Consider the following 19,250-nt stretch of genomic DNA (forward strand, 5'->3'; position numbering starts at 1 on the left):
CATAGTTGTTCAGGGGAAGGATACAAAAAGTTGTCTCAGAGATTTAAACTGTCAGTTTCCACTGTGAGGAACATAGTAAGGAAATGGAAGAACACAGGTACAGTTCTTGTTAAGCCCAGAAGTGGCAGGCCAAGAAAAATATCAGAAAAGCAGAGAAGAAGAATGGTGAGAACAGTCAAGGACAATCCACAGACCACCTCCAAAGACCTGCAGCATCATCTTGCTGCAGAGGGTGTCAATGTGCATCGGTCAACAATACAGCGCACATTGCACAAGGAGAAGCTGTATGGGAGAGTGATGCGAAAGAAGCCATTTCTGCAAGCACGCCACAAACAGAGTTGCCTGAGGTATGCAAAAGCACATTTGGACAAGCCAGTTACATTTTGGAAGACGGTCCTGTGGACTGATGAAACAAAGATTGAGTTGTTTGGTCATACAAAAAGGCGTTCTGCATGGAGGCAAAAAAACACGGCATTCCAAGAAAAGCACTTGCTACCCTCAGTAAAATTTGGTGGAGGTTCCATCATGCTTTGGGGCTGTGTGGCCAATGCCGGCACCGGGAATCTTGTTAAAGTTGATGGTCGCATGGATTCAACTCAGTATCAGCAGATTCTTCACAATAATGTGCAAGAATCAGTGATGAAGTTGAAGTTACGCAGGGGATGAATATTTCAGCAAGACAATGATCCAAAACACCGATCCAAATCTGCATTCATGCAGAGGAACAATTCCAATGTTCTGGAATGGCCATCCCAGTCCCCAGACCTGAATATAATTGAAAATCTGTGGGATGATTTGAAGTGAGCTGTCCATGCTCGGCGACCATCAAACTTAACTGAACTGGAATTCTTTTGTAAACAGGAATGGTCAAAAATACCTTCATCCAGGATCCAGGAACTTATTAAAAGCTACAGAAAGCGACTAGAGGCTGTGATTTTTGCAAAACAAGGATCTAGAAAATATTAATGTCACTTTTATGTTGAGGTGCCCATACTTATGCACCTGTCAAATTTAGTTTAAATGCAGATTGCACATTTTCTGTTAGTACAATAAACCTCATTTCAATCCAGAAATATTACTCAGTCCATCAGTTATTAGATATATGAAACTGAAATAGCTGTTGCAAAAACCCAAATTGTTATAAAGAAAAAAGGTTAACATTAATAGGGGTGCCCAAACTTTTTCATATGACTGTAAATACTGTAAATATTTCACCAGAACCACCAGCAGTACAGAAATATGTGATTGAACCATCATCAGTACATGAATATATGACCAGAACCATTCTTAGTACAATAATACATCACTATAACCACCATCAGTACAGAAATACATAACCAGAACTATTATTAGTACATGAATACATCACCAGAACCACCATAATTAAATTGTTAAATCACCAGAATTACTATCAGTACATTAATACATTACCAGAATCCCCATTAGTTCATGAATAAATTACCAGAACCATCATCACTACATGTATACATGACCTGAACCACCATCAGTACATGAATACATCACTGTGACCACCATTCGACCATGATTCAGCACCAGACCCACTATCAGTTCATGGTACATCAATTGTAATGTCAGGTCAGACCCAGATACATTTGTACTACATAAACCTACAACTGCCAGTATGTCCTTAACAATGGTAAGGAGATACTGGGAATTGTTATTACAAGTCATCATCGGACTGCGGACCATACAGGAACCACAGTACTGATGAGAATTAGTCAGTATCACAAATAAACATTTACCTTCAGGTAAATAATTGGTGATATCTTCTCTGATTGGAGTTGTTCTCTGTGTTTTCTTTTTCTTGTCTAGATCCCATGATGACTTTTCACATTCACAGCTCCTCTCTGCAGCCTTCCATCCTTTTTGGTCTTCTGTTACACATCACGGCACAATGAGCTTAAAAATAATAGTTTCATTATAATGCTCCTGAATAAAGATATTTGCCATATGCTGTACTTCTGAATATATAATTCACTCTCACTGTGCTCCCTGCACAAAATATGACCCACACAAGGTCCTGCTTATGGTACATGCCCCCACACTGCCTGCTCTTTCCCATACTGGGTTCCCTCTTCGCATTGTCTTCTCATACTGTGTCAACCCTATACTGCCCAGTTTTATTACACTCCTTCTGCTTGGCATACTGTCCCTTCCTTACTGTGCCCTCACACTGTGGCCACATGCTACTCCTTCTTTATACCGTCCCTACACTACCCAGTCTCTATTTTGTGCCCCCTCCTACTTTTTTCCAGCCCATTCTGACTCCTCACAGCATTCCCCTCAATATTCTCATACATTTTCCCCTCAATCATACTGTCTCCACACACACATCCTCCACACTATCTATACTGTCGCCTCACATATTTACCCTCTTACTTTCCATACTGTCTCCTCATACATTACTCTCGCTCCCCATACTGATTCCATATCCAATAACCACCTTTGCTCCTCATACTATTTCCTCACAAATTCCCCATTGTCCCCCATACTTTGTCCATACACATTCCCCCCTCAGTAACCATACTATTTCCTCATAAATCCCCCCTTGCTCATCATACTATCTCCATACCCATTCCCTATTGCTCACCATGCTGTTTCCCCACATATTGTTCTTGTTTTTCCATACTGTTTCTTCATCGTCCCCCTCCCTATACTGTTTACAAATTAATTCCCCCTTTTCATTCTGTTTCCTCACATATTCCCCCCTTGTTCTTCATACAATGTCCATCCCCATTCCACCCCCCTTGCTCACCATAATGTTTCCTCATACATTCCCACCTCACTCCCCATACTATCTCTTCACACATTCCCCATCAACCTAGGTTACCTTATTGCTTCCTCACACATCCCCCATCACCTTCCATACTATCTCCTCATAAATCCCCTTTACCATATTGTTAACACATGCATTGCCCCTCCCTTTGCTCTCAATACAGTGTCCTCATACATTACCCTCCTTGCTCCCCATAACATGTCCAACCCATTCTCCTCCCATGCTCCCCATATTGTTTCCTCATGTCTGCATCTATTCCTACTCTACTGCCCAAATTGTTTCCTCATAAATTCCCCCATTCCCCCCCCCTCAATACTGTTTCCTCTTACTTTATTTCCCTTTCTCTCCATACTGTTTCTTCATACATTCCCACTTTGCTCATCATAGTATTTCCTCTTACATCCCCCCACTCGCTCCCTATACTGTTCCTCCCCTCATTCCCTCCCCTCACCTTAGATACTAGCTCTTCTTACATCCCCCTCCCCTTATTAGTATATCTGCACCCATTCCCGACCCCCACCCCAACTCCCTATACTGTCTACTCAAATTCTACTACTTCCCTCTATTAAAATAAATCTTCGGTGTCTTCAGCTCCATTGGAGTGCTCACCACACCAATAAGTGATCTTCTCACCTATGCAGTACCGGCGAGTGACCTCAGCACTGTTATCAGATGTTTTGATCATGCTGCTGATATCGCTCTGACTCAGAAGTGCTGACAGACAGGGCTTCAATTCTACTTGCACCTGAAAGATGCGAGTACAATTTGATTGCTGAGAGTCGGCGTGCTACACTTGCTCTTAGCCAGCTGTCAGCTTGACAGCTGGCTCAGAGAACATCTGAATCCCACTACAGGGGACGGCAAAACACAGCTACTGGGGAGACACTTCAGACTGCTGCATCAAGCCTCTAGATGGCGCTCCCTGCTGGCTGCACCTGCAAATGCCCTGCGTGTCCCTCTTCTGTTACTCCTCTGGCTTCTATACTGCACTTAATTATTTTTGCAGTGCTTTTCTCCTTTTTTGTAGCATGTTTTTTTTTTTGCTCTTTCTTGCGTATGCCTTTTTCCCATGTCTATTCTTCATATATATGTTAAACCTGCTGCCTGCCTTAACACTGAGAAAATGAGGAAAGGGTAATTAGAGAAGGAGTCAGATCTGAGCAGTAGAGCTAATAGATTTGTTATATTTTTGCAAAAGCACTGCACTTGGTAAAGTACTTAGAGGATCTTTCAGGAATTTGATCATTTTAAAATGATCACATCATGAAAAGTGCCTACAGAGCTGAGTAAAATGTAAATGATATTTTTTTATATTTCTTCTCCATTGCAAAGATATCTCTTGCATGATCTTGACAAATCATAAGATGGCAGCAACATACCAGGGAAAAAAAGAACATGACCCCTCAAAAGGTTAAAGCAAGCTCTCTCCTATGTGAGTCATGTAATGACAGCTAGTTTGATCTCAATACAGAGCTGTATGTTAATACTAAAGGTGGTGTCACACACAGCGACGGCGACAACGACGTCGCTGCTACGTCACCATTTTCTGTGACGTGGCAGCGAGGTCCCGTCGCTGTCACTGTGTGTGACATCCAGCAATGACCTGGCCCCTGCTGTGAGGTCGCCGCTCGTTGCTGAATGTCCTGCTTCATTTTTTGCTCGTTGCTCTCCTGCTGTGAAGCACACATCGCTGTGTGTGACAGCGAGAGAGCGACAAACTGAAGCGAGCAGGGAGCAGGGAGCCGGCGTCTGGCATCCTGCAGTAAGCTGTGTGATATAATCACTGGTACTATGCTGAGAGGGTTAAGGTGTGTTACCTGGGCCGGCTCTGTTGTGGACAGCTAATGAGATAGGTGGGACGGCTGTTCACCATATCTCCACCTCGGGGTGTGGTCCCAGGAATGAAAGTCAGGCCTCTGGACACACTCAGGGCCCTGCACTGAAGTTCCTGTGCTGGAGGAAGTAGCTGGGTGTATTGATGGGTGGAGGTAAGGAAACAGCATCTGAGAAGGCTCTGCAGCGACTTGTGGACTGAACATAACCTGAAGGGCTGAGGTTTGGGAATGTACCTGTTTTCCTGCCTGTACATGCCATGTGATGTCCGTACCAGCGCGGTGCTTTATGGAGTGGAATAAAGCAGGCTGTGATCTTAAGAAACTGTGCCTCCTATGTCTACCTGAAGCCCTCATGCTGAGCGAGTAACCCCCTATGTTGCAAGGTGCAACGTCACATATGGTGTGGAGAATGCGGGCATGCGGTCTGGTTGCTAGGGGCAACGCAGCCTGGTTGCTAGGGGCAACGGCCTAGGACATATTTCTGTGGATACGGACTGCTTGCGGTGGATCGGCGGGTCCACGAAAAATTTTTGACGCGGTTTGCGGTGGATCGGCGGGTCCACGAACAGTGACAGCGCTCTCAAGCACCTGGTGGTGAATCAGCAGGTCGTTGGGGACCCGTGCTGCAGTGGCGAGAGTCCAGCGACTGGAGGTTCCAGGCCAGCCGGAATTGCAAGGCCCTGCTTGGTGAGCAGTGATACACCACAGGCTGGAGATCCTGGTTGTACGGGCAGTACAACCCGGAAAGGTTAGTGGTTCTCTAACCCCCCCCCCCCTGTCTTTGACCACCGGGTATTACCCATTGGAGCGCCCCTCCTGTTCCTCTTTTCGTTGCAGCATGGAGGAGCTCCTGAACCAGCTGCTGCAGAGCCAGCAGCACCAACAGCATGTGCCTGGAGGTCCAGTGACAGCAGTGGGGGCTAAAAGCCAAAAAGAGGGAATGGTCCCTGCAGACGTTGTGGAGGAGCTGTACCAGTTCCTGGTGCAGGGACAGCAGGAGCTGTCACTGTGCAGTGATGTGGCAGCCATGGACCAGTTTGAGCGTTCCCTTCGGGGGCCGGTATGGACACTGGGTGCCCAGGGAGATAAGGGCGAACGGTGTGAACTGGGGGCTAAGGATGTTGCATGGAAACCCCAAAAGGGGGCGGAGTCCCAAAAAGGGGTGGTTGCCCAAAAGGGGGCGGAGTCCCAAAAAGGGGTGGTTGCCCAAAAGGGAGCGGAGTCCCAGAACGAGGTGGTTGCCCAAAAGGGGGCGGAGTCCCAAAAAGGGGTGGTTGCCCAAAAGGGGGCGGAGTCCCAAAAAGGGGTGGTTTCCCAAAAGGGGGCGGAGTCCCGGAACGGGGTAGTTACCCATCAGGGGGCGGAGCCTCAGAAAGCGATGGTGACCCACAAGGGGGTGGAGCATTTACAAGCCAAACAGGTAGACTATAGCAAGGGGCAATGGGGTTCGCCTTACATATGTCCTACCTGCGGTATAGGCTATCCATCCAGTATGAGGCCACAGAAGTGCTCCATGGACTTGAATGGGCTACGTGTGTCTGGTCTGTTAGACCCGGGGAGCCGGTTGACCTTAGTTAGACCCATGCCTGATCTCCATGTGATGGTGGGTAGGACGATAGAAGGAAGTTGTGTGCATGGGACCACTAAAGTCTATCCTCTGGCCAGGGTGATGATTCAAACGGCCAAACGTTTGGGACGCCCTGATGTGGGTGTAGCGCCAGATCTGTTATATCCAGTTATCATAGGACGGGACTTTGAGCTCTTTCAGGATTTATGGAAGACAGAGGCCGGGACCGATTGCACAGGAATGAGTCGGCCCTCGCCTAAGAAAGCCTCTTTTCCGTATGAGGTTATACAGATTCCCTGTGGGATATTGGGGTGCAATGAGGAGATGGTACCTCCACATAAGGACTGTCAAGAGTTAGGGGTGACCATGACGTCTCCAAAAGGAATTGACAGTGTGACCACTACAGTTATAGTAGCTCCAGAAAAGGGGGCCGACATCTGGTTAAGTGGGGACGTGTTAGTCCAGGACACCAGGGGGAGTGACAATGACTCCAGTAAAGACACTGACTCCAGAAAGGTGACAAGCAAGTACAGTGAGGTACAGAAGTGTGAGAAGGGGAAAACTTCCTCCCGACGCCGAAGACGTAATAAGCGCCGAGAGGTGGCACAGTGTATGTCGCCTGAGGGTGCAGAGAAAGTGAAATACCTGGGTAATGAAAACACGTTGCCAGTAGCAACTGCTACGGTAGAGTCTGACAGTGATATCCTACAAAAGAAAGAGGAATCAAAGACTGAACTGACACATTGTCACGACAAAAATCAGCAGGGTGAAATTGCAGGGAAGGAACCGACCAAAGAAGTAATGGCGGTGTCTCCTATAATTTCCATGCATAAAGCTGGAGGTCTGTTGGATGATAGCGCTGTACGAGATGACATCCTACAGAATAATATAGGAGAAGGAATCCAGGGCAGTGTTGGTGGAGTACAAATCCCCAAAGGTCATGGTGAGCAGACCGGTAAGCTACCCAGTGGTGAAGTGATGAATGTTGAAAATGGGGCCAAGGTTCTAAGAAGAACAGAGTGCAGTGCTGAAGGGCGTAACACCCTGGTAGAAGGCGATGCTGTAAACTCCCAAGAGAAGGCAGAGGGTGACACTGCAGAGACCCAAGGGGAAGGTGGAGGGAATGCAGTGAAGTCCCAAGACACAGCAGGTGCTGTAAAAGCGGAAAGAGCCTCTGAGGAAGAGGTGAAGTCTGGACGTGAGGTCTCATCAGAAGCTGAGAGCCTGACTGACTCAGTGGGTAAGACCAAGATCGCAGACAAGAAGATTGGCTCAGCTAAGAGCCTGAAACCCGAAGGCTCTGAGGCCGGGACGGAACATGAGGCGTGTGTAACTCAACAGGTGAAGCCTTTGGCGGAGAATATGGAGGAAGGCAAGAGACCTGAGAAACAGTCTAGTGTCCTTGACACTGAAGGAAGCAGACCAGTCTTCAAGTACCGGATAGACGTGCCGGAAGACTTAAGAGAAGCCTGTGCCAGTGAGAAGGTGCATGAGAGATTCCAGAAGGCAGTAGGGGCCTGTAAAGTGTACTTTGCCGCAGAGACTAATCAGTTGGTGGTGTGCTCTTTCAGTGATGCCACAAAGAAGCGAGTGGCAATCCTGAGTGACATGCACCTACGGTGTCTTCGTACGAAGTGGCTCATCACTGCAAAGAAGGATGAAGACACCAGACGCTTGGCGCAGCTGACCGCAGGCTTTCAAGAAGTGGTGGTTGTGAAGAAAGCATTAATTGGACTGGCATTGAGAGCACTAAGAAATAATATTAAGCAAGCCAGGAAGGTTCCAGGTGTCACAGCTGTGCATTTAGATAAAGACAGTGGAACATTTCGTATCTATGGGACAACTGCAGAAGCGGTGAAGACAGCTCGCCGGTTATTGGAGTTTGTGGAAGAGATCATTCAAGTGCCCAAAGAGATGGTTATGAGGCTTATTGGACGATATGGAAGAGCCATGCAGGAGATGGTTGATAAGACCGGTGTGACGACATTAAGAATTGATATTCATAACGAAGCCAGGAGGCCCTGTGAAGTCGGTATGGTTCCATGTACCATTGTGGGCACAACTGGATGTGTTGAAGATCTACGAGCCCTCCTAGACTACCGTTTGGGATACCTGGAAGAGTTAAAACAATTGAATCGAGAAAGACGGAAGATTGCAAACCAACTTCGCCAAGTTGGTGTAGTTTGGCGACCATATAGGGGCTATGGCCCCGAAGAGAAAGGTGGCCCGCTCGATGAAAGTGTTGCTTCAGAGGGCAAAAGCAAGTCCAATGGTAAAAGGAGCCAGGGTAATAGAGGACCCAGGTATTCATCGGGCTATAGCACAGACTCTGAACGGTCTCAGTCCTGTGAGACACAATCCAAAGGACTGAATGAAAGTAGCGATGGGTCGTTAGCCAATGTCGTTGACAAGAGAGTGCACAATCCGAGAAACAGACGACGATGCCCGGGTAGAAGAGCCCACGATAAATTTATACACAGACCCTGCGGAGGGCCTGGATATGGCGCCTCTTCTGGCAGTTCACCGCTGAGGCCCCTCGATAGTGACCCCTCTAGTGGTCGGGATAGCTCAGGGTTAGACAGAACGGTAGTATCGACTGGGAGAGAGACTCTCTCCTACACTGACCGTGGGTGGCAGCCTTGGAGAGCTGGGACTGACCAGGGGGCGTATGAGAGAGTTCGCTGGGGAGGGTCCGGTGACTGTGACGGACGGTACGTCAATGGCTGTAGTCCGGGGCGGACGGAGCGGGTGCTCTTGTCCGCTATGTCAAGGTGCCAAAACCCTCCGGCTTTGGGCAGAGGGGGAGGATATGTGATATAATCACTGGTACTATGCTGAGAGGGTTAAGGTGTGTTACCTGGGCCGGCTCTGTTGTGGACAGCTAATGAGATAGGTGGGACGGCTGTTCACCATATCTCCACCTCGGGGTGTGGTCCCAGGAATGAAAGTCAGGCCTCTGGACACACTCAGGGCCCTGCACTGAAGTTCCTGTGCTGGAGGAAGTAGCTGGGTGTATTGATGGGTGGAGGTAAGGAAACAGCATCTGAGAAGGCTCTGCAGCGACTTGTGGACTGAACATAACCTGAAGGGCTGAGGTTTGGGAATGTACCTGTTTTCCTGCCTGTACATGCCATGTGATGTCCGTACCAGCGCGGTGCTTTATGGAGTGGAATAAAGCAGGCTGTGATCTTAAGAAACTGTGCCTCCTATGTCTACCTGAAGCCCTCATGCTGAGCGAGTAACCCCCTATGTTGCAAGGTGCAACGTCACAGCTGTAACCAAGGTAAACATCGGGTAACCAAGAAGCCCTTTCCTTGGTTACCCGATATTTACATTAGTTACTAGCACCGCCGCTCTCACGCTGCCAGTGCTGGCTCCCTGCTCCCTGCACTCCTAGCCAGGGTACACATCGGGTTAATTACCACCACGGTTCCACCTAGCCATCTTCCCGACTCCTGCAGGCTGAGGTCACCGTATGCCTCCTAGCCAAAGGTGCCCGGGCTCCAACCCGGACACCTGTCACAGTGTTGCAGACCTTGGCACAGGCCTGCCTTCAGACTTGAACTTCAAAACTAATCTGTTTGTGTTTTCTTGCCTCAGGACCTGTGAACTCCTTGGTGGGCATGGCCAACCACCTGGCTCTGCCCCCTGGTGTGTCCACCAAACCCTGAGGGAGGTGACTAGGGTTTAATGTGGTTGGCTGGTGTTACCTTGTGAGGGACAGGTGTTATGTGGGGCGCTATTTCTGACTATCTGGCTAGTCCAGGGCGTCACATCTGCAATAAAGAGGAGAAATGAAAAAATAAAAGCTATTTTTATTCAACTCTGTAGCCACCATTCCATGATGGTCAGACATGCTCAAACTGATAAAAAATCCTCTTTAAATGCAAAATAGTAGAAAATGGCTAATGAGGACTATTTGGAAAGTTGCTTAACGTTGTATTTTAGTAAGCAAATGGGCAATAAAAGAAAATGTATAAATGTATACATAGCCTTTAAGTTGAAAACCAATTAATAATTTATTAATTATCTTGTTGGTCATGGAGAAGTAGAAGTTATTCATTTGATTTAACACTTTTTACACAGAACAGGACAGAAATGTTGTGGGTTTGCCAAGCTGATTTGGACACTGGAAAAAAAGCAGAATAGCAGGCATATGAATGAGATTTAAAGGGAACCTGTCAGCTCCCATATGCCTTGTAACCTACAAGCAGGGTGATGTGTGGCCTAAAAAACCCTTCCTACCTATCCCTGTGTTGTAATATTGTGTAAAATGAATTTATAAAAAAAGTTTTATAACTTATGTGTTCCCTATGTAAATAAGCAGAGGGACTAGTCTCCAGGGCGACGCTTCGCCACGTCTAGTTTGCCATCTTTACATGAGCGACGTCATCGTCAGCTCCTGGAAATCCTGTGTGTGCGCTTCTCATTCGCACAGCCTTCTTAGCTGGGTGTTTGCTTTCTGGCTTTAGACACGCTCTGCGCCTGGTCGGAAGTGCAGGAGCCTTCAGATTATGCGCAGTGTGCTTGTGAAGCCGACAAGCGTTCACCTGGCTAAGAATGTTGTGCAAATGAGAAGCGGGATTTCTAGGAGCTGGCTGTGACGTCACTCATGTAAATCCATGATATTACGCCCACAAGGGCGTGATACAATAGAAAAAGGGCAAACTAGATGGGGCGAAGCAGCGCCCTGGAGACTAGTCCCATTGCTCATTTACAAAGGAAACACGTAAGGTATAAAATGTTTTTTTTTTATAAATTCATTTTACACAATATTACAACAGAGGGATGAGCAGGAAGGGGTTTCTAGGCCACACATCATCCTGCTTGTAGGTTACAAGGCATATGGGGCCTGACAGGTTCCGTTTAAACAAATTTCATACACGTTATTTATCAATCTCTCTCAATGAATATTGACCTACAATGCTATTTTTTTTTTTCATATGAATCATTTCAATTTATGTTTTTCAAAAATCAAGGATTTGTTGTGGGCTTTCTAACTGACTTCAAAAGAGAAGTAAAGATGAAATGAAATCATATGGGAACAGATTTTTCTGCAGATTACCTGTGAATTTACTGCAAAATCTGCCAGTCTGGATAATAGTCTAAAATAAAAAATATACTTATCTTACCAATCTTAAGGGTCTCCAGCAATGACTTGTCATGTTAACATGTGACAACTGTAGCTTGTCATAGGCCATAGTGATTATGTGTATCAACACATCATCGCTGAAGCCGTAAGAACCTTGACTTCATGGCCCTGACCATCATAATACGCTGCTGCCCTGTGAAACTTTTGTGGTGTTAAGGGGGCTTTACACGCAATGACATCGCTAACGAGATGTTGTTGGGGTCACGGAATTCGTGACGCACATCCGGCCTCATTAGCGACGTCGTTGAGTGTGAAACGTACGAATGATCGCTAACGATCAAAATTACTCACCTAATCGTTGATCGTTGACACGTCGTTTTAATCCCAAATATCGTTGCTGTTGCAGGACGCAGGTTGTTCCTCGTTCCTGAGGCAGCACACATCGCTACGTGTGACACCTCAAGAACGAGGAACAACACCTTACCTGTGTCCTGCAGCAACGAGATGGACCTCACTTTCATTCGGCTGCTCTCCGCCCCTCCGCTTCTATTGGACGCCTGCCGTGTAACGTCGCTGTGACGCCGCACGAACTGCCCCCTTAGAAAGGAGGCGGTTCGCCGGCCACAGCAACGTTGCTAGGCAGGTAAGTCCGTGTGACGGGTCCTAGTGATGTTGTGCGCCATGGGGAGCAATTTGCCTGTGACGCACAACCGACGGGGGCGGGTGCTTTCACCAGCGACATCGCTAGTGATGTCACTGGGTGTAAAGTGCCCTTTACAAGTAATACATTGTTCATTAAAGACATTGTCATCTACTGTGACAACCCCTTCTCAATCAGCATGTTTGCACCAGTAAAAAACATCTATAATCAACTACCGTGCCGACTCCAGTCCAGCAATGTCAGCACTCGCTCTTTTGACGCGAATGTCACATTGTTGCATCACACGAACCCTGCGCCCAAACAGCAATCACTCTCCCTGCCTTTGGATGAATCAAACAACCAGAGAAAGTCAGGGCTGCAGCTGGCTGCTCACTTTCTCTTTATGTTTAATACATTCGAAGGGGCGGAGAGGGAACCCAAACACTGATTGGGCACATGGCTCACACGACAGAACAATGTGATGACAGCATCAGAAGAGAGAGTGTCAACATTGCTGGGATGGAGGGGATTATAAGTGTTATTTTAGGCTACTTTCCCACTTGCGTTCAGCGAAGTCCGTCACTATGGAGAATAGCGCAGTCCGATAATGCACTGCGCTATTCTCCATAGACTTGTATGGACGACACACTGTAACGCAAGTGTCAGCGTTGCATCCGCTGGACGACGCAGCATCGTTATTTTGACACTGCGTTGGGCGGAAGGAACACAGCATGTAACTTTTTTTGAGCAGCGCAATCCGTAGGATTTTTTTTTTTTTTTTTAAATCACATAAACTTTATTTTGTCTCTCGCTGGCCAAACGTTCAGCTGAGCACCCGGCAGCCGGCATGTGAGAGCGCTCAGCTGAGCGCCCAGCAGCCGGCTTTTGAGAGCGATCAGCTGAGCGCCCGGCCACCGGGTGATCAGCTGATCGTTCACAATAGTCTCCTGCCGGTAAAACTGTAAAGAAGAAAAAAAAAAGCTTTCCGTTGTTTTGTGCGATCCGTTGTGCCATTATATGCAACGCATCCGTTGCATCCGTCACACAATGCAATGCAACGGATGCCGTTCAACGCAAGTGTGAAACTAGCCTTACTGGTGTAAACATGCTGGTCCAGACAAGGGTTGTCCAGTATTGGTGGACATCTTTAACAAACCTTTATCCAGTTACTGTAAGTGGAAGATTACCAAAAACATACAATGAACAAAACTGAAATATGTTTGATTTGTCTTAATATTCACAGGACGCACCATATCATGAGTCTTGTAGCTCAAACATGACACAAAATGTCAATGAATATGACAATTCCTTTCCTGGAAGATCCTTTGCCCAAAAAAATGAATCATTTTCCCACTTTCAGGTGAGTTTTCACAGCTATTTAATAGTTAAAATATTTAGTACCGTATTTCTTATACTGGCTTTGTAGCCAACGTTTCATATGATTGCATGTCTACTGCTTTTTTTTTTTTTTTAATGGAAACTTGTCAACTGATTCATATATCTTATGTCTTTCTCTGAAACGCTACATTGTTTCAGGAAAAATACACTTTAAAGATCCTGCCTGGAACCATTGCCTCGGATAGGATCTAGTCCATCCTGCCTCTCTGCCAGCTTTTCCTAGTGCCACAGCAGGTGATTGGCAGGTCTATTGCATTGTTATTGTCACTGCAAGTATCCTTAAGATAAGCCGATTAGGGCGGACCCAGACTAATCTCATCTCTAGATATTTAACCCCTTCCTGAGATGGTTAATTTCCATTTTTTCATTGCCATTTTTTTCCTTCCATTCTGTCAAGAATTTTTATTTTTCTGACATAGACATATAAGGGCAAGCTTTTGTGGGATAAGTGCTACTCTTGAATGATACCATCTATTTTACCACCTTGTACTGGAAAACAGAAATATATTCCAACTACATTAAAATTATGAAAACCCCTCTCAATTCTGTCACTCCTTTTTAGGAATTGTTTTTAAGGTGAACATTATTTTGTAAAAATGACCTGACATCATGATTGTCCAGGTCAGTATAATTATAGCATGAGACCAAACTTGTGATGGGCAGTGGTTGGCTCCAGTTAGTGTCAGTTCCATTCTATTACAGATTGCTACTATTTACATCACAACCATGCCAAGTACTGGCATGACCGTCACTGGATGGCCACATCATGTCATCACGTATATATATTACCTAGAACCATGATGCTCAGCACTCACTGTCCTCTAAAAGATGACCAAAGCAAAGTAAGTCAACCCTACATGTTATACACTTGCACCCTTTAGTGCCAATCATGGGGCACTAATGGGTGTTTGTATACTTTAACTAATAAATAATTTAGAAAAACAGCATGGGGTCCCCCCAATTCTTGATAGCCAGCCAAGGTAAAGCAGACAGTGGCCAGCTGGTATTATCAGGCTCAGATGGCCCATGTTTTTTTAGCCCTTCCCAGCCTAAAAATAGCAGCTCACAGCTGCACCAGAAGTGGCGCATCCATTAGATGCACCAATCCTGGTGCTTTGCTCTAGCTCTTCCCGATTGCCCCTGTCCAGGGGCAATTGGGGTAATATTTTGGGGTTGATGTCAGCTGTAAATTGACAGCTGGTATCAAGCCCAGGACTTAGTAATGGACAGGCATCTACCAGACACACCCATTAGTAACCCGTTAAGTGTAAAATTAAAAAAATGCACACACACAGGAAAAAATAGTTTATTTGAATAAAGATTCCCCACACTCCCTCATTCACCAGTTTATTAACTTAAAAAATTCTTCAAATTTCTGAGTTAATCCAATGGTGTAATGTCCCATTATGTCCATTAAAGGATATGGAGCCTCAGTCTGAGAGCGATGCTCCATAAGTCACTCGCGATCAGTGGCAGGCATGGAATTTCTGACATTTGTGAGACATGCCATGCCTAGTGCTGACCGAGTGTTACTACAACCCATGGAGCCGTGTTCTCAGTACAAGGCTCCATCGGTCACTTGCGGTAAGCAGCAAGGATGGAATGTCTCACACTCTAACATTATTATCCTCTCATGGACCATGCCGAAATAGGTCTTAGGCTATGTGCGCACTTTGCGTTTTTACTTGCGTTTACGCAGCGTTTTCAACTGCAGTGTTTTAATGCAAAAATTTAGATTTTCAAGCAAAGTCTATGGGAAAATGGGATTTCATGTCCTTCACCTGTGATAGCAAATCACCTGAGTGACTGAAGTGAGCAGCGCGATCAGCGATGCGGTCACGTTCTCACTCTGTAAGCGCAAATCAGGCTGCGACTGAAGTGAGCCGCAGGTGGAGGACTCACCTGAGTGACGTCACCCTTGATCACTCAGCTCACTTCAGTCACACTGAACCTCACAGTAGGCAGTCATGTTTTCTTGTGTTTGCTGTGATTGTCAGATGTAGCAGTGCAGGAAGCGTCGTCGGACCTTGCGTGGATTATGTCGGACCTGGAGGGGTGTTTGCAGGGTTAATAAAGTGGTGAAAGAGGGTGGCTTTTTTGTCTTTTATTTCAAATAAAGGATTTTTTGGGTGTTTGTGTTTATTTAATTTCACTTCCAGATTAGTAATTGGGAGTCTGCCATCACTAACCTAGAACTTAGTGGCAGCTATAGGCTTCCATTAACTCCTTATTACCCTGATTGCCACCGCACCAGGGCAATTGGGAAGAGCCGGGTAAAGTGCTGGGGTTGTTTCATCTAAGGCTGATGTTATTAGGCTGGGGACTGCTCATAATGTGGGTCTCCCCAGCCTGAGAATACCAGCCCCCAGCTGTGGGGCTTTATCTTGGCTGGGTATCAAAATTGGGGTGGCCCGCACACTTTTCTTTAAAAAAATATTTATTTACTTTACTGTACGATAGAGACAGCTGTCACTCAGCGTGGGGGCGGGTCTGACTGCAACCAATCACAGACACCAGTTGGTGGGGGAAGCAGTGAATATTTAATGAGCAGTCCCGAAAGAAGAATGAGAGGCCACGGGAGCAGTGTGACAGCCACGCCAGTGATCGGTGAGTATGAAGCACTTACTCCTATCCACTTTCCACCGGATTCTGGTCCCCTAGGGATTGGCATCCGGCCAGATATCTGGGATCAATCCCTCGTCAACCCCCAAGTTGGCGGGAGAGTGTTCTGCAAATCCTCCGATCACTAGTGAGAAACATAGGGACAAAACGCAAAAGAATGAACATGCTGCATTTTTTTGCCAGACGTTTGTGACAAATAAACTGCAGACAAAAAGCTGCAACGTGCGCACAGCAAACCTGAATTCTCATAGACTTTGCTGGGAAGCTAAAAGTCAGAACTTTCTGATAATAAAACTGCACCAAAAATTGAGACAAAAAAGGCAGCATGTGTGCATATAGCCTAATGTAGGCAAAGAGACCCTGATTCCAGCGATGCATCACTTAGATTACTGGGTACAGACGTTCTGAGTCTGACACAATCAGAATTTTTAGATTAAGCATGTAGCAGAGCTGAGAGAGCTGTCTTGCTAACAGCAGGCTCTATATAGAGATTGGGTATTGACAGTGAGATGTGCATCAGAGGAGGGAGCGTGTGGGACTGCCCTGTGCATGACATTGTGGTCCTAGCAATGAGAAGTCCTGCTGTTAAAACAAACATAGTGAATAAACAACAGATCGGACATTGACAAAACAGGCATCCCTGAATTCTATGTTTTATCCCTTACAGCATGCTGTCTTCAGATTAGGCTGCTGCATGGACATTACGCAGCTCACTTTTGTATACTTTTATTAACATGGGCAATTAAATTCTTTTAGACAATGATCAAGATCCTGGATTGAATAAGCACTGCATTTTCACATCCTAATGGACAGGATAAGGAAATAGGGTCTGCAGACATATCACAGAGTACCAATTGCACAGTGATGCAAAGTTGAAGCTTCACTCCCCAAATTACAGATGTGTTTCCAGATCATTGTGAGACAATCCAAATGGTCCTGATCGAGCACCAAATCCAGACTTGTTATTCTTTTGAACTAATCTAAAAATCCTTTTTTTGTAGGTGTGTAAAACAGAGAAGAAACTTGTTCAGTTTGACTGTCATAAACTTGGACAAGAATTTTGTCAATGGTTCTTTCCTCTACTGAACTCTCAGAACTCCGCTCACGGAGAGGAAAGACTTGCTTGGGATCATCCCCACATGTTTTGGAATGATGCAATATTTTCAATTGTTTATGTTAATTCCAAAGAACAATACACCGGAGATGAATGTGTAAGCTCAAAACTACTAGAAATGACACAAAAGGATAAACTAATATTTACACCAACGCTCGACAGCAAAAGATTCAAATGTGTGAACTCCAGGCATGGACAAGTGGTGGTAGCAGTAACTGGAATCCTATCCTGTACTGACACCTGTTCAAAGGTGGTTTTCGACCAGATATTTGGACTTATTAAATGTCCATCCACTTTTAAATACAAGATCAAATCAATGGCTCTAAAAGTGTATAACATGAATTCTTTAAATATAGGGCAAACATCTCATGTGCCCCCTTTACAATATTCCACAGAACAACTGCAGGATTTCAATATGTAGTGGCTTTGTCAAAAAATGAAAGTGTGTGAAAAGAGCAGCATATACAGTGTATACTACTTGTTTCCTAATAATGTATATAAACTGAGGGGCATAATTTGTATTAGCACATCTGATTTTGTACCTAAATAACTACAATACATCATTTTACAAATATAAGAATAATTCACTGGCAGTTGTAGAGAGCAATGAGTATAAATCTGTCTGATGACACTAAAATAAACTTATTTGCTTCAGATGGTGTCAAGCATGTGTGGTGGCTACCAATGTAGGAGTACAAAGACAAGTGTGTGCTACCTACAGTCAAGCATGGTGGTGGGAGTTTCATGGTTTGGGGCTGCATGAGTCCTGCCAACTTTGGGGAGCTACAGATCATTGAAGGAATAATGAATGCCAACATGTATTTTGACATACTGAAGCAGAGCATGATCCTCACCCTTCAGAACCTGGGCCACATGGAAATATTCCAGCATCATAATAAATCAAGACCTAAACCCTATTGGGCATCTTTCAGACCTCCTTAACCCCTGCAGCTCAGAGAGATTTTCCATCTTTCGTTTTTGTTTATTCCTCCCCTTCTTCTAAGAGCCCAATAGCCATACTTTTTTTATTTTATTTCAATATAGACATATGAGGGCTTGTATTTTGTGGGACGGGTTTTATTTTTGAACAACACCATTCACTCTGCTGGAAAATGCGGTGAAATTCCAAAAAAAGTGCAATTGGAGAATAGTTGTTTTTATTTATTATATTCATTATTTTGAAAAACTGACATGGCATTATGAATCCATTTTGCAGCACAAACGTTTGGGTCCCCATTGACTTCTATGTCGCTTGGGGTCAAGTTTGGGTCAACTTCAGGTACTGAACCAAACTTTTAACTACAATTCAGCAGAACCCAGTGAACCCGAATATCCTCACGTCTGCTCATCCCTACTTATTATTCCTTTACAAGTGATATAACAGAAAAGTAGAAAGACCCAAAGTCACAGATGGGAGACCACATAACATAGAAAAATGTGTTACCCATCACCCTACCTATAAGGTGCTAATTTTTTAAATATGCAAAATCACCAGCAAGAAAAATCTAGTCGATAAAAATGAACTTTTATTAAGCAAGAATTTTTTAAAAGAGAAACAAGATGTTTCAGGAAGGCAGACCCCCAAGAAGGGGTTAAAAAATTATATCACAACTTGTTATTATGTTGGACGAAGCGTTACAAGTGCGAAACGTGCGTCGGAGAGGGTGTGGGACACTTATTTGCACTTCTGTGATACCCCATAGGTATATGTTTTGTTAGCTGATTTTTGTCATCAGCTGGTTGGAATGATTGCTTTTTTATAAACACACTCGTGTTACTATATATATTTATTTAGCATATTGTTCCATTATTATATACACCATGTATACGAGGTGACACTAATTATGTAAAATTGTTTTGTGTTCCCAACATAATAACAAGTTGTGATATAATTTTTTAACCCCTTCTAGGGGGTCTGCCTTCCTGAAACTTCCTGTTTCTCTTTTAAAAAATTCTTACTTAATGAAAGTTAATTTTTATCGACTAGATTTTTCTTGCTGGTGATTTATCATTGATTGTTTGTATCGTCCCAGTACAAAAATGTTTTTTGGTGTTGGTTATTTAAATATGCAGCAAAGAAGTCTTTCGGGCTTTTCTCGTATTCACACTACAATTTGTTATGTTTATAGAATCAAGTCTCTTACGGGGTAGATGCAATTTTCTAATCTACCACTAAGAGGCAGTG

General features: G+C 45.0%; 1 protein-coding gene across 1 annotated transcript in view; it reads left to right on the forward strand.

Moving 5' to 3' along the window:
• LOC142283211 (uncharacterized) overlaps positions 1-18,206 on the forward strand; it is an 89,865-nt gene extending 71,659 nt beyond the window's left edge. The window contains exons 8-9 of the mRNA XM_075333095.1: positions 13,175-13,291; positions 16,953-18,206. Coding sequence (XP_075189210.1) covers positions 13,175-13,291; positions 16,953-17,486 — 651 coding nt within the window. The 3' untranslated portion in view covers positions 17,487-18,206. The remainder of the gene's footprint in view (positions 1-13,174; positions 13,292-16,952) is intronic.
• Positions 18,207-19,250: the final 1,044 nt, after the last annotated feature.

Source organism: Anomaloglossus baeobatrachus, chromosome 2 (genome assembly GCF_048569485.1).
Source record: "Anomaloglossus baeobatrachus isolate aAnoBae1 chromosome 2, aAnoBae1.hap1, whole genome shotgun sequence".
NCBI lineage: Eukaryota > Metazoa > Chordata > Amphibia > Anura > Aromobatidae > Anomaloglossus > Anomaloglossus baeobatrachus.